Source organism: Callorhinchus milii, unplaced genomic scaffold (assembly GCF_018977255.1).
Source record: "Callorhinchus milii isolate IMCB2004 unplaced genomic scaffold, IMCB_Cmil_1.0 Scaffold14, whole genome shotgun sequence".
In the NCBI taxonomy this organism is placed as follows: Eukaryota; Metazoa; Chordata; class Chondrichthyes; order Chimaeriformes; family Callorhinchidae; genus Callorhinchus; species Callorhinchus milii.
Genome location: NW_024704755.1, coordinates 6,507,873 through 6,522,610, shown reverse-complemented (window position 1 = coordinate 6,522,610; position 14,738 = coordinate 6,507,873). Strand labels below are relative to the sequence as shown.

Genomic DNA, 14,738 nt, shown 5'->3' with positions numbered 1-14,738 from the left:
ATAATAGCTTTCAAACGGGAATTAGGTACACAAAAAGGGAAAAATTTGCAGGGCGATGGGGGTAAGAGGGGTGGAATGGAACTAGTTGAATAGCTCTTTCAAAAAGCAAGCACAGGCATGTTGTTTTGAATGGCCACCTGTGCTGGAAAATTTTACGATTCTGTAATTTCAATTCCATTGAAGTACAATCTGGATCAATTCCAAATCTTGTTATGTAGTTACTAGTTGCAGGTACTACGTTTTGTTGAATCACCTTTACTCTTTTAACCCAATAATGTCGTGAAAATTCCAATTTAAAAAGATGGAAATGGGAAAGGAGGAAGGAAGAAAGAGACCTACTTTAGGCCAGATAAGTGTGAACATCAGGTTAATAAATATAAGTGCTACATAAATGCAATTTGTTGTTAAGACATTGACAAGAACAAACAGATTAAAATGATTAAAATCATCATCATCTTTGAATTTGATATAGCGCCTTATCACATTGTTGATACATCTCAAAGCGCTTCACAGAATGTATTGTAAATTGGAGTAATTAAACTATTTATAAATAAAATACAAATATTTATAAATAAAATACAAAGATTTATAAATAAAATACAGATATTTATAAATAAATAAAATGTCATCAAAGGGAGCAAGTCGACATCCTACTAAACTTACTTGCCATCCTTTATCAATTAGAGTGAAACCGTAGAATGGTTTAGAGGAAATTATTTTTTGTGAACAAACCATTTTGAAACAGATATCCAGAATGATGCAATAAGAGATACAGATTTCACAGCTAGTTGCATGATTTGCCCACTAGTCATCTGCACCCTGGAGCTTCCTGTGAAGTTCCACTTAATTTCCCTCCATCTTGAACTATACTTTCCTTTCTAGTCAGATTATGCTAAGAGGAACTTGCTCCCTGTCCCACTTGGGCTGTACCGAATACCAATGTCAGAAGTTCACGAAGCAGCCCAGAGACTCGGCATCTAATTTTTCATTCCTTATTCCCCATCTTTCACATGTCTCAATGCAATAACAAAGATCATGGAAAGTACGATGCAGTAATATAAGGGCAAACATAATAATCATGATTTATGTTTGCCTGACAGTATTGTGTGACAGTTTAAAGAACGAAAGTGTTCTCTGACTGGATCAGGTAGTGAATAGTGAGCAATTGAACAGACCAATTCAGATAAAGTTAGAACACCAATGGTGAAAAGTGTAGGACACTGATCTGCTGATTAAGTATCTATTGGTTTATCACCAAAAAATGAATGCGAACAAGTTACCTCTAAGTTGTATAATATGAAATATAATGAGCTTCAATAGAAACAGAACTGGAGAAAGTACACTTTTAGGAATCTTAAAGCACAGTATTCATTTACAACTGTACACTTTAGACAGCCTTTTTCAAATGTTATTCAAATAATTGTGGAAAATTTGTACAGGGGACTTCGCAGTTCTAACATTTGAATAGTTTATTAAATCACAAGGTGTGTTTGGTATTTTCTACTTCTGTTCTCATGTGTTTTCATTTCCACATTCCTCTGCTGTGAGTAAACAGGGAATGCTATTTTAAGAAGAAATGTTGTACTCACACAAATGTGGCATGGCAAATTATCAGGATATTGTCCAATATTTGTAAACCCATTTAATTTAGCGCCCGCATTGTTTTAGGAATGGGCTCAGCTCTTGCTGCTTGGCTCTCTATTTTCATGCAGCGTTGTTCTTGTCCATAATAATAGTAATAATAATTCTTGCATTTGATATAGCGCCTTATTTAATTTTGGGAACTGAACCCACGGGAAGAATATAGGATAATGAAATGGGCTGCAAAATTTATCTGTTACACTTTATTTATAAAGTGCTTGTGCTGCAGAATAAAACGCATGATGCAGTGCGCAGCATCCTCTGGTGGCACAATGTGCAATTGCCTTGGCACTCTTAAAAGTATCATGAAAAGATCTATCCCACTCCTCCATTGCTTGGTGAATGCACAGATAATAATCCCATGACATTTTATTTCGTAATCTATTGAGAAATGTAATGCATTTTTTTTTTGTTGTGTGCAGGACTATAATAAAATGAAAATGAAACAAGTTATTAGGAATAAAATTAGTCACACGCATTCCTGAACATTTCAGAAGTTTATTTGGAAGTTAGAAAACATCGTCTGCTTGGAATTCCTAAGGCTATTGTTTATTCACCCTTTTTTGGCATTTTCTTTTGTAGTCAGACTGGGTTATATATCTGAGAGAAAGTTCTATGCATCTTTGTTTACCCCAAACCCATCACCAAGCTTAAAGCGTATTCAAACCAAACTGCGAGTTTTACGTATGAATGCCACCGACACATGGAAATTTACAATACTAAGAATAATCCTTACATTTGGTGCAGCACCATTCGCGTTGGGAGGATGTCACAAAGCGCTTCATGGGATAAACCATAAAGTGCAGTGACTATGTGTATTGTATCAATTCCATACATATCTGGCTGATTTGGCTACAACAGTAACAACAAGATCACATTTGTATAGCGCCTTTCACTTCGGGAGGACGTCCCAAGGCGCTGGACAGTGTACAGCATTTCAGACCTGAGCTGGGGTCAGGGAGGGAGAAGGGAGGGGAGGGGAAAGGGGATGACTGGTGGCATGGTCGAAGAGGATGGTCTTGAGGCGGGACTTGAAGGAGGCTAAGGAGGGGCGAGGCGGAGTAATTGGGGGATGGAATTCCAGAGGTAGGGGGGGGGGGAAGAGTGGCTGAAAGCGCTCCCGCCAATGGTTGGGGCACGTGGAGCCGGCTGAGTGGAGGGAGTGGGCGGGTTGGTAGGGGGTAGGAGGTCGCAGAGGTAGGGTGGGGCGAGGCCATGGAGGGCTTTGTAGGTATTAAAGCACAATAGTGGATTTCCATACGTATCAGACACCCAGCTGTTGCCTTTACTACTACATTGAATAGTAAGAGGGCATATTAATGCTACCATTTCTGAAGTTAATTTTTAACTGATAATTATATTGCACAATTTTAGTATTATTTTTACAAGAGTCCTTAGTAATCCGGTTGTCTTAAGGAAGAAGTACACTGGGAGGTATCCCGTTAAGGAGTAGAAAGGCTAACAGTCCAAGCACTTTTAGTGTAATTGCTGGCCTAATTTTTCGTTAAGTGCATGATCGCCTGGGACAGGGGAGGGTCCCATCCTGAGTTGAACACAATACAATACAAATTTACATTTATATAATGCCTTTCACATGGGGAGGACGTCCCAAGGGGCTTAAACAGAATTTGTAGTTGGGAAAGTAAAAGGAGGAATGAGCTGCATTCGGAAGGTACAGTGATTTCCGTGTTACATAGCAGAGTTACTGCTAAGTTGAAGCCACAATTCCACAGAGATTGTTCATTTTACAATATTAATCACAGAATATTCAATTATGCTAATTATTATCAAAACATGCTATTAATAATCAGCAGACTAGAGAACTACAATCATTGCATTAATATATTAAACAATTTTTTAAAAAAAAATCCCTGTGTTTAACAACCTCCTTAGAACACCAGGAGACCAAGGCAGAACATGGTGACATATTTCCATTTTGGACTCTACAAGTAATTAGGATAAAAGCACCATTTTAAAAGCTAACTCATGTGAAATTTAAAAAACTGAAATATTTGTTTCAAAAGTTCATTAAGACATTGAAGCATCAGGGCCAAGTTGGTCTCTTCATATAAGAATGATGCATATATACATTTGCTAGGAATTGCCAGAGGGGACACATATGTTTCTAATTATGCTGCAGACTAATGAAACTTTTATGATGTTTTGCTGCTATACAATTTGTTATGGGATCCAAACTGAACAATTGTATTTCTATACCTTTATTATACCTATTCCATTTCACCTTAATTGAGATTTTGCTGATGATTGGACCTTGTAACTTTTGTAACTTTGCTAGGAATGAATAGTATCTCATCTTTTCATCTCATCTCATCTGATATCCTTGCTGTGCCTAGTACAGCTATGATTTCAAGTGAGGTTGCATTGATTGGTGTGGACCTGACAGATATTTGCTATCGTTTCCTTGCTTGGTTGGACATATTAACGGGGTTCACCACCAGATGGTCCATATCTTGGGTGAGAAGTGGTTGTTGGTGTGTAATAAGGAAATGACCTTGGATAATGAAATGATAATTGGAAAAAGTTAAGCCTTCTTATCTCAAATCACTGTATGTGTTAGTGGAAAGCTGCAAGCTTCCTTATCTAAATGCATGTATTGATGAATACAGTGAAATGTAGTCAGAGGTAGAAGAAATGTTTTAAAGAGGTAGTTTTTGTGGGATGAAAAGGTTAAAAACAAGAAAGGGGCATCTCTGAGATAGACCATCCAGTATTGCAGCTAGTGAGTTGAAGCAAGGGTTAAACAAACAAATGGGTATAAAAGTTGTATAAAAGTACAGACCGGGGAAAAAGAAAAGAAACAAAGACCAAGAAGAAAAGATGAAACGTTTTCACACAAAAGGCTAGTGGAAATCTGGAACTCTCTCCCCCAAAAGGCTGTGGATGCTGGTTCAATTCGAAGAGTTGGACACATTATCAATTTGAAAATTAAATTTTCAAGTCTGAGGCCAATAGATTTTTGTTAGGTAAGGGTTTGAAGGGATGTGGAGCAAAGGCGAGTAAATGGAGTTGAAGTACAGATCAGCCACGATCTAATAGAATGGCTGAACAGTCTTGAGGGGATGAATGGCCTAATCTAAACTAATTTTTCTGTTCCACGGATTGGTAACTATATTTTTCTGTTATTGATACTGCCAATAAAAACATTTGCAGCTCATGCAAACAATGTGAACTTTGGTTATGTCAAGTCCAAATCCACTGATGACTTACGTCAGCTGAATGCACCGACATTATGGAATAATAGTTTTTAACACAATATGAATATATTAAGGCTTATTGTATGTTTTTTTGAGCTATCTTCCAGATCTCAAGCTGAGTGTGTTCTTTTGGGAAATGTTGCTTCACTACTGGAGGATTGTCGCTCGCACAACACGGTTCATTAAAGGCTGCTGTTGTCGAAAGTTGTCCACCATGTTTTCCAGCTTTTCTCCAAAAGGAGTAAAAAGCAAACTACGAAACGCAGATAGCTGTAAAGCAAATGAATTAATTGTAAATTAAAAGTATTCCATCTTAGCTAAATAAGAGGCAATGGGGTTTGGTGCGAGCCAGAGATTTTCTCTGTACTGTGACAATACCGAGTTTTAATATTTTACTGAGTATTTATAATATTACCGAGTTATTAATATTAAATTATTAATATTTTCAAAAACTTCTTTTATTTTATACTGTAATTACACTGTAATGTGGGTACTTTATTTCTGAGTGATGGAACAGTGTCAAGAGTCCTGGGATCCGACTGTGTCTTTCTTGTGTGTTTAATCTCCAAGTAGTGCAACAAGACATCAAGACATACACAATATGTCATAACAGCATTTCTATGGCACATGACAGTTCATGGTGATGTTATCATTAAAATCCGAAGACTAATATTTGCATAACACCAAAGTAACTGGAACCTTGTTCTCCAAAATTTCTTAAGTGTACGACATATACAAGTAGTAGTTTTCTGCCACATCTTGAAGTCGATTGGTATTGAATTGAAACCAAAGTTATTTCAAGCTTAATTTTAAGGCATGTTTAGAATATTTTCACCTTACAAAAATACTTCTAGCATATTTTAAAATGAGAAAAAATGTCTGCTTAATTCATATTATTAATTCCCGTCCTCCCGACATGAAAGGCGCTTTACGAATGTAATTTTGTTGTTGTTGTTCATCTTTTATATTTTCCTTTGTTTGCTAAAACAAAAACATGTTCTTTTAGCCTTAAATGTCTTACCTGAAACCATTCATGCCCCAAATCCCATACAGATGGCCGCAGAGTGGATAATGCAATGCTTTGCAACAATAATGTATAATTAATTATAAGACCTGTTACCCATCTTTTTTCTTTGATACATCATTTCAAAAAGTAAAACGAAAATCACTTCTAATAGATAAGAAGTTTAGATAAGTTACCTGATCATCACCAAATTCAATGGGTTTCTTCATAATGACCCAGGTAACAGATTCTGTTTGAGGTGGCGTGGTCAAAGAGCCAGGATAGGTCCAGTAATCCAAACAAGATGGAATCATGCAGCTCGGATCAAAGTTTGAGAATTCAACAGTCGAGTCCTGCAAATACACACATTTGACCTTTACTTTGTGCAAGATACGAACAGTACTCAATGATATGATTTCTTGAACATTCATTGGACATTTACAATCAAATCAAGTCACGTGTCCTAGTATTTCTCTGATCTATTTCTTGCGGTGTCGGTCATCTTAGAAAATACATGATTTGGAAAAAAAATATACGTACTTTTTAAGATTTGTTTCTCTCCCTCTGATTTTTATGGAGGGTAGGAGGGTCTTCTGTTACAACTGCTGTCAATGTCAATCCAATCAGACAGAAGATGGAATTTAAGGAGGGTGCGATTTACCTCTTTCACCTCCATCCTCCTAAAATTGGAATGCAGTTTTTCGAGCAGCTTCATGAAAAGGTAAACTTGTCATTTGGAAGTAAATAAGCACGTGACAAATGGCCCCGAGACACTTGCAGGAACTTCTTTTGAACCAAAAAGGATGACTTTTTCCACAAAGTGACTTCCTACTTTTAACAGCAAAGTGCACATTATTTCTCACTTTTATGAAATTAAAATCGAGAGAGGACGAGGAGTGATAGGGAGCCCTGGTCACAGGCAGAGAGGTTGTTGACTAGGGATGCTGTAGTATATTGGACAGGGTAGATGCCTGTTTAGAGGGGATCAAACAAGGACTCGAAGCTAAGGAAGGGCAAGTTGGAAATGAGGCAATAACTGGATTTTTCACATGGAGGATAATGATGACATATGTTCTGATGCACAGGCTTTGGACTGTAGAGATATGAGTTGTTTTCACACTCCAATGAAGAGAATTAACATGAATATAACTGGGACATTAATAAATCATCCAGGCACACACGTACACTTACCTTATATTTAACAGCGGGTAATGCATTTACAAGTTTCTGTAGACCATCATGTTTTCTTCCAAGCTTTTTTTTAAAAAAAGTAAAAATGATTAATTTTAGACTCATTACAACCTAAATCAAGAATTTCTGTACTGTATAAACCATATAATTATGTCTATGTTACTTTCATAGAACTTATTTTGTTTCACGATTTCAAAAGAAGTAGATTAATACACGTATCGCTCCAGTTGGATTGTTGCATTCAAATACTCTATGTTTGTCTTTTTGTTATTTACCTTCAGAAACACTCCTATGACAGCAAGACCATTTTCGGAAAAAATGGCTTCATCAAACGTTCTGAATTTTTCTGCATTCCAGTGAACCAAATGAAGCTAAAATATTAAAAACAAAACTCAATTCAACCGTTGTCTAAGCTTAGTGCATTATCACAGGTATTTGTGGAAATATCTTGTGAATAATAATAATAATAATAATCCTTGCATTTGGTATAGCGCTTTTCACGTCGGGAGGACGTCCCAAAGCGCTTCACAGAACAATGTAATGGAAGTCCTTATACCTCCAGCCTAATTTTCTCCAGGGCAGATAGGCCCTGAAATTATGATCACTAAGTTTGAAAGTACAGTGGTGAATGTGTTCTGAGAAAAACAAAATAAATTTATTGAGACAGAAAAGCAAATGTTATATATTAAGAGGCAATTCTCTTTAATGTTTTCTGCTATGCACTTCTGTCATCTTGCCCTTAATGTTCTGTCATTTCCCTACTCTTGATGCTCTAAACACCAAGATATCACCAATGTAGTTGGCCACTCCCTGTAAATCTTGTGCAGTGGATATTGTGTATGTTTCCTTTACATTAGCTGTATTTAGATCTTTGGCATCTAAACAAATTCTTATGGATTTGTCTGATCTCTCCACAATTACCCTTGAGCTGACCCAATTTAGTCTTGTATGCTTGTCGACTTTTTAAACTATTTGTTGTTTTTTCCATTTGGCTCGAGTCTCCTTTTCCTTGTATCTGACTCTACGAATCGGTAGAAACACTGACAGCCTCTTTTAATTTCATACCATTTCCCCCATTTGGGGAAGAGACCAACTTCCCCAAATATAACTTGACCCAGATTGCCAATGTAAAACAAATGTAAAACTCAATGTATATGTCTTATCTTCTGGCACATAAGATCACTGTGCCTCATGTATAGATATCTTGCCAATTATAGGTTAATTTCCCACAGTGACTGTTTAGTGTGCTTCACCAAACTTCTCCTAGCTGCTTGTATGTCAAATTTGAATGAAACTGTGTCAAGTTTTCAGTTGAGATACTGTTTGTTATCAATTATCGACAGGGTTTAGTCCAAGCAGGGCTCTTATCTACAGGTCCAATGGGCTTACTTATAGATGTACACTATACTACATCCATTGATTCACCAATATTTTCTATCCTGATATGTACTTGGAGTCTAATAATAATAATAATCCTTGCATTTGATATAGTCCCTTATTACATCTTCGAGACATCTTAAAGCCCTTCACAGAATATACTGTGAAGTGAATTGACTGTAGGATGTGGGCGAAAAGCAGCAGCCAATTGCGCACAGTGTCCCACAAACAGTCGTGGATTGAAGTGACCAATTTATTTCTTTATTTTTTTGAAGGAATTATTATCCCCAGAAAAGCGATCCGCCAATCGACTAAGAACTGGGTTCCTATTTACTGCTAAGTAAACAGAAACATGCGGAGTAAGGAAACTTGCCCAACCATTTCAACCTGCTGGGAATCAAACCCAGATCTCCCACTTGCGAGGCGAGTGCTCTAACCACTGAGCTACAGGACTCCAGTCTGAAATTGCTGAGCTGATATCCTGCTACTCATTCACTAGTAGATTAGGTTTTTGCTCTGTATTTCCCAATCTGTCTCCCTTCCTGTTTTTTTCTGTGTTCCGTTGTAGATGGTGATTTTTTTCCTTAGTTTCCTCTACCTTCTGATCTGTATATTCTTACAAAATGGTTGCAACCACCATATATATAAGTCTTTCCTTCCAATCTAACTTTGTTATCTATCTGTTTGAGGAGTCTCCTGTAGCTCAGTGATTAGAACACTCGCCCCCCAAGCGAGAGACCTGGGTTTGATTCCCGGTAGGGCAAAATGTTGGGCAGGTTTCTTTCCTCCACCCCCAAGCAAGGTTAGCACAAGTACAATGTAGTCCTCCCCAAACACACAGCACACAGAATTGTCAAAGGAAACCCCTTCAAATCAACTGTATCTCTTTTTTTTTTAAAAAAGCAACAAAAATTAGCAATGCATTATTTGTGAATTTTACAGATAAAAGCTGAAACCTTTTTATTGTCAGCGGGGTGTCTATGCACACACAGAAACCCATCACCTTAATTAAGAGTCTCCATACCCAACTGCTATGAGTTCAGTCTTGTTAATATGCTAAAAATTATATAATTTAATTCAGACATGAAAATACAGTGCTATCTGCAGGGTGAAACCTTAGGCAAAGTTCCATACTCAACACACCCCTGTTAATCTAGCAGTATGCAGGAACTTGGATGTTAGTCTATTGGCAGATCGCTTTTCCAGAATAACAAACCCTTCAAAATAATAATAATAATAATTTGGTCACTGAATCCACGACTGTTTGTGGGACACTGTTGTGTGCAATTGGCTGCCGTGTTTCACCCACAAAATATACAATCAATTCACTTTACAGTATATCCTGTGAAGCGCTTTGAGACGTCTCAAAGAAGCGATAAGGCACTATATCAAATGTATGAATTATTATTTCTTATTATTTTACTTTGAATTATGTAGAATGTGGCAGCACAGAAACAGGCCATTTGGCCCAACTTATCTATGATTATGGTTTATAGTTATACTCTGCATGAACCTGCCCCCCTCTCCCAGAGGAGCCTTTTCAAGCTCATGTACTGCTGAATTAGGCATTCATACATACCTCTGCAGGATACACCAGACTGTTGATGGTATGCTCTGATCCACGATTATTCTCTGCCCCCCAATGGAAATGAAACTGCTTTAATTTGTAATGGTTCTCCAGTGGTCCACCACTGACAACTGCAGGTGGAAGCAAATGGAAAATTCAAAGTTGTGTGTCATGAATTTACTTACATAGTTTACATAGTTATTTTCCGTAAGCCAACCTTTTTTTGTATTAATTACATTTATACAAATGTAATTTTGTTGAACGTCTTAGCAGAGCCAATATTTCTTCAAGGTGAGAAGGCAAAAGAGAATTATGTATCTAAGGACAAATATGAGAAGGATAATTACTGGATTATTGCAGATCTCAATGCACACTCAAATCATTGTAGATGTAGCTCAAAAGAGTAAAATGGATTGTACAATACAGATAGAACTGCAAGTATCTGGTGTTAGGTCCCACATTAACAGAGTCAGAGCTGACTGCATGGGTCGAACCTTGCTGACATAGTACTTTACAACACATATTGGATATGGCCTATTATTCTTAGGATGTGTATTTATTTTATTTAGTCAAACTTGTTCAAGCAATCACCTCCATTCAGCAACCACCCCCTATTAATAACCACCCTGGAACTGCCCCTTCAGTGTGGAATTCACACATCAATGAACCCTTACTCAGAAGTCACCTTTTGTTGAAGAGATTGTTGAAGACACGTTTGACTGCATTTAGTACATGTGCAGCCAGGAATCCACTATTTTAATTCTTCTGTTTCTCTCTTTACTCTTCCTCATCAATGTGCTGATTAATTATTGATTGCTAATAATGATAATAATCCTTGCACTTCACATAGCGCCTTATCACGTCTTTGAGGCGTCTCAAAGCACTTCACAGAATATACTGTAAAGTGTAGTGATTGTATATTTTATGGGCAACGCACAAATACGGGATACGTTTCAGTCAATTATTACGTAAAGTCAGATTTGCAACTTCTATGTTGCAATGAAATTCATGTTTGTTAAAAAAAGTATGTGAATTTTAGTCATGCTGATAATGGTTTCATTTGTTTGAATAATACACCCGTTTACATGAGGAAAGCAGATAGGACATCAAAGCCGTTTTACCATGGTTTCCTTAAAATACAAGTTCACTTGGATCTTTCAAAGCACAAGTTTTCTATCACATTCGTTGAAATAATGTCATATATTGGGCATATCTTTTGTGCCAAAACTTTATTTATCCTTTTTTATGCCATTGTCTCAATGATGGAAGTGACATGTCCAATATGGTCAAAATACACAAAATCACATTTTAATTGCAGAAATGTAAAAGAAAATCACTGTGTTTCTGCATTTCAATAATTGAAAACATGGGAGTAATAAGGATCTAAAACAGCTACACAGTAATCTGTCAAGAACTAATTTGCCATAATTGACACGCATGCATAATAAATTAATAAGACAATTAGATATCCAGGAGCAACGGTAAAATCAATAAATTATGACTCCTACTCTCAAAACATATTTTTCTCTGGACTCAATTACCTGAGTTGTCTTTGGAATCATCAAACTCCACCAGAAATGAATAGCCGTTGTTCCAAATTTGAAGACAATCGCTCGGGTCATATGATATACTTAAGGGAGTCAGTTGCGGGTCGTGTACACTTTCAGAAGATCTAATATCAATGGGAGACTGGCGGGACCCTCCTTGGATTTGAGTCTGCCACGATTGTTGGTCTAGCAAACAAACCAGAAAAAATAACGTCATGTTAACAAGGTCAATAGCTGTTGTTTCACAATCTAGCATATATTTGTATTTCATACTTGCCAAACTTTCAGAAGAAAAGCAGTAGATAGATGTTCAGGAAAAAACACTGTAGGTTTGTTCAAAAAGCAGTACAGATTTTTAGATGGTTGCATTGTCAGTAGGGTTGTCACCCTCGAGACACAGGAAAAAAAGCCACTGACTCGAAAAGCCCCTCCTCATTGAGCTTCAGGCACCATGTAACCCCTCCTCTCAGGAATTTCTGACATTTTGTTGATCACTAAGGTACAAAATGAAGCACCTCAGTAGCGGTTAAAAAATTTCAGGGGAGGGAGGGGCGAATAAATCTTACTTGCTATTTTTTGGAGGGTCAGCCGGGTTTCTGAAATACGTGGAAACCCATCCCCATGCTTACGTGTATCCAAACCAAACTGAGAATTTCATGCATCCCACTTACCGTGGAAATCCCAGAGATGGATTGTTGGAATAGAATGCGCACTCTCCCCCCGGAGGTGCAATCTGCTTAACTAATTCCAGAAAGCATTAGGTGGAGGTTGGCATGAGCCAAGGCTTGAGGACCCCCAGAGTGATCATTGGGGTCCTGTTGGAGTCGAATCAACTGAAGACACATAGCTTGCCATTGATATTGCTGGCTGGCAAGGATTCCCACTGCTTGTCCAGCTAGGACCAACCGACCCGTGCGGGCTTTGGTTTGCAGGGTTAACGGGAACGGAGTGGGAAGATTCCCTAACCCCTGATTTGACTGGTCTGCCCCTCCCAAGTCCCGCTGATGACCTAGGCTGGGCTGTGCGGTCATCAGCGGTGCCCTGGAATACTGCGGACCTGCCTGGCTCAGAACCAGACTACCGAGACCGCCACAGAGGGCCGGCTCGATTCTGCCATTCAGTTGCCAAGCATGTCACTTTGGAGCCAGTTCAGCAAGTTAGCCTTGCCGCACGCCAGTAACCAAACGGTGCGCTCAGTCCTCCCGGTAGACGAGCACGGAATTTGCCCAAAGGCTCGCACTGTAGATGGGCACCAAACCCCAAAGTTAACTGGAAAAACCTGCAGAGTTGTTCCTGGAACATCGCCTGGAACACACCTCGGGCTGAAACGCAAATACGACACAAACAGCCGCGGTATCCGCGGTCAAACGCTATTTTAATCTTTTTTTGGGGGGGGAATTTTTTTTTTGGGGGGTGGGTGGGGGTGTGGTGAAAAAGAATAGTTATTGAAATAAAAGTTGGGAGTGATGATCCCACTCCAATCCAGGTTAGCAACATCATGGATTTATTTGTGTGTGTGTGTGTGGTGTGTTTTTGCATTGAAAGAAATGAAGAATTGAATGCAAACTTAAACGAACACACACACACACACACTGGTTTGAAAAAAAAAGGAGATGCTCTTTGCACACAGCAAACACGACAGCTGTGAAGACGGGATAACTTTCGTGCCATTGCTTCCTTCCTCTGGCTGATCGAGACAGAGACAGAGAGAGACAGAGACAGAGACACAGAGAGAGAGAGACAGAGAAAAGGAGGGGGAAAGGTGCATTTATTTGCGGTACTCACTTGCGGGCTTGGCAGTCTGAGAACAGGCGAGGAGGTTGCAATTCCTGGACGGTGCGCAGCGATGGTTGGGAACGATTCGCAGACGCTTCGCAAGAGGGAGAAAGGCTTGGAAACGAAACATCATCTGCTCTCTCTGTGTGTGGAGCTGTGCGGTGCTGTGCTGTGTGTGTGGAGCTGTGCTGTGTGTGTGGAGCTGTGCTGTGTGTGTGGAGCTGTGCTGTGTGTGTGTGGAGCTGTGCTGTGCTGTGCGGAGCTCACACTGTCAGGACCTGTCTGTGTCACTGTCTCCCTCTCTCTCTCTCTCTCACACCCCTACACACACGGTTCGATCCCGGGTGGGTAAAAACACGCCACAAAACGCGCCGTGCGAACGCTTCGTCCGACCCCGCGGCCGATTGCACAATCTTGCGCGATTCGAGTCGATTTTCGTTCGCTTCCGATGAATGCCATTGGCTCCAAAGCCCAACTGGTGACTGACTGACTGACTGAGAGACACCAGGAGCCTTGGGATGGGGAGGAGGGGGTGTGTGTGTGTGTGTTGGGGGGGTGGGGGGGGACACACCCCGAGCTGTTCAGAGTGGAGAGAAAACACAACAAGGTTTAGGGTCTTTACCTGTTCAACTCAAATCTTGTCCAAATGTTAGCCTTTACTGGTTCGTGCAAACAGTGCTGACCTCACCGAAGGTCACAGACAAATGACTGGACTTTTTGCTTTTCGAAACTTTTTTTATATCTATATATACATTTAAAAAAAACACAACCTTTTTATGCACCGCGTTCCTGTAACGGTTTAATCCCGTAGTTGGCCCTCAGGTCACCTGGATGTGAAACAGCAATACTGGATCGCAAGAACAACAACAACTTGCATTTGGACAGTGCCTTTCACGCCAGGAGGATGTCCCAAAGCGCTGGACGGTCAGGGATCCGAACCCGATCTGGTGGTTGGGATCAGGAGGGGTGGAGGGCGGAGGCTGACTGAAGGCACGGTCGAAGAGGAGGGTCTTGAGACGGGTCTTGATGGAGGGAAAGGGAGTGAGCAAGACAGAGGGACTGCGGGATGGAGTTCCAGAGGGTGATGGCGGAGAGGAGCGCACAGGTTGGTAGGGGGTTAAGAGGTTACGGAGGTAGGGAGGAGGAAGGCTGCAGAGTTCTGGATGATCTGCAGCCTGTCAAGGGAGGGGTTGGGAAGACTGACAAGCAAGGAGTTTGCTTTGTCCAGCCTGGATGTAATGAATGCGTGGAATAGGGTCTCGGCGGCCTCCGCTGAGAGACAGTGGCGGAGACGGAGCAATGTTGCGGAGGTGGGGAAAGGAGGAATCTCTGCCCCTCCAGCAGAACTTGGAGGGGCAGAGATTCTTCCCACTTGGCTCTTGTTGACTTTGCCCCAACTGTTCTTCATGTGGTGGATAAAG

General features: G+C 39.8%; 1 protein-coding gene across 1 annotated transcript; it reads right to left on the bottom strand.

Moving 5' to 3' along the window:
• Positions 1-4,654: 4,654 nt before the first annotated feature.
• Positions 4,655-13,497, bottom strand: ca5a (carbonic anhydrase Va). Its single transcript, XM_007889359.2, has 7 exons — positions 13,327-13,497; positions 11,536-11,727; positions 10,007-10,125; positions 7,326-7,421; positions 7,051-7,113; positions 6,057-6,212; positions 4,655-5,126 (listed from the first exon to the last, which is right to left on the bottom strand). Exons 1-7 carry the CDS (start codon positions 13,448-13,450, stop codon positions 5,004-5,006), a joined length of 873 nt encoding a protein of 290 aa, XP_007887550.2. The 5' UTR covers positions 13,451-13,497; the 3' UTR covers positions 4,655-5,003.
• Positions 13,498-14,738: the final 1,241 nt, after the last annotated feature.

Bases quoted from the DNA above. Each gene is read 5' to 3' on its own strand.
- ca5a (XM_007889359.2), bottom strand. From the start codon at position 13,450: ATGATGTTTCGTTTCCAAGCCTTTCTCCCTCTTGCGAAGCGTCTGCGA. The intron at 10,126-11,535 runs GTAATTGAGTCC...TTCCACCTGCAG, and splicing joins TGATTCCAAAGACAACTCAG to TTGTCAGTGGTGGACCACTG. The intron at 6,213-7,050 runs GTAAGTGTACGT...GTGTATTTGCAG, and splicing joins TACCCGCTGTTAAATATAAG to GACTCGACTGTTGAATTCTC.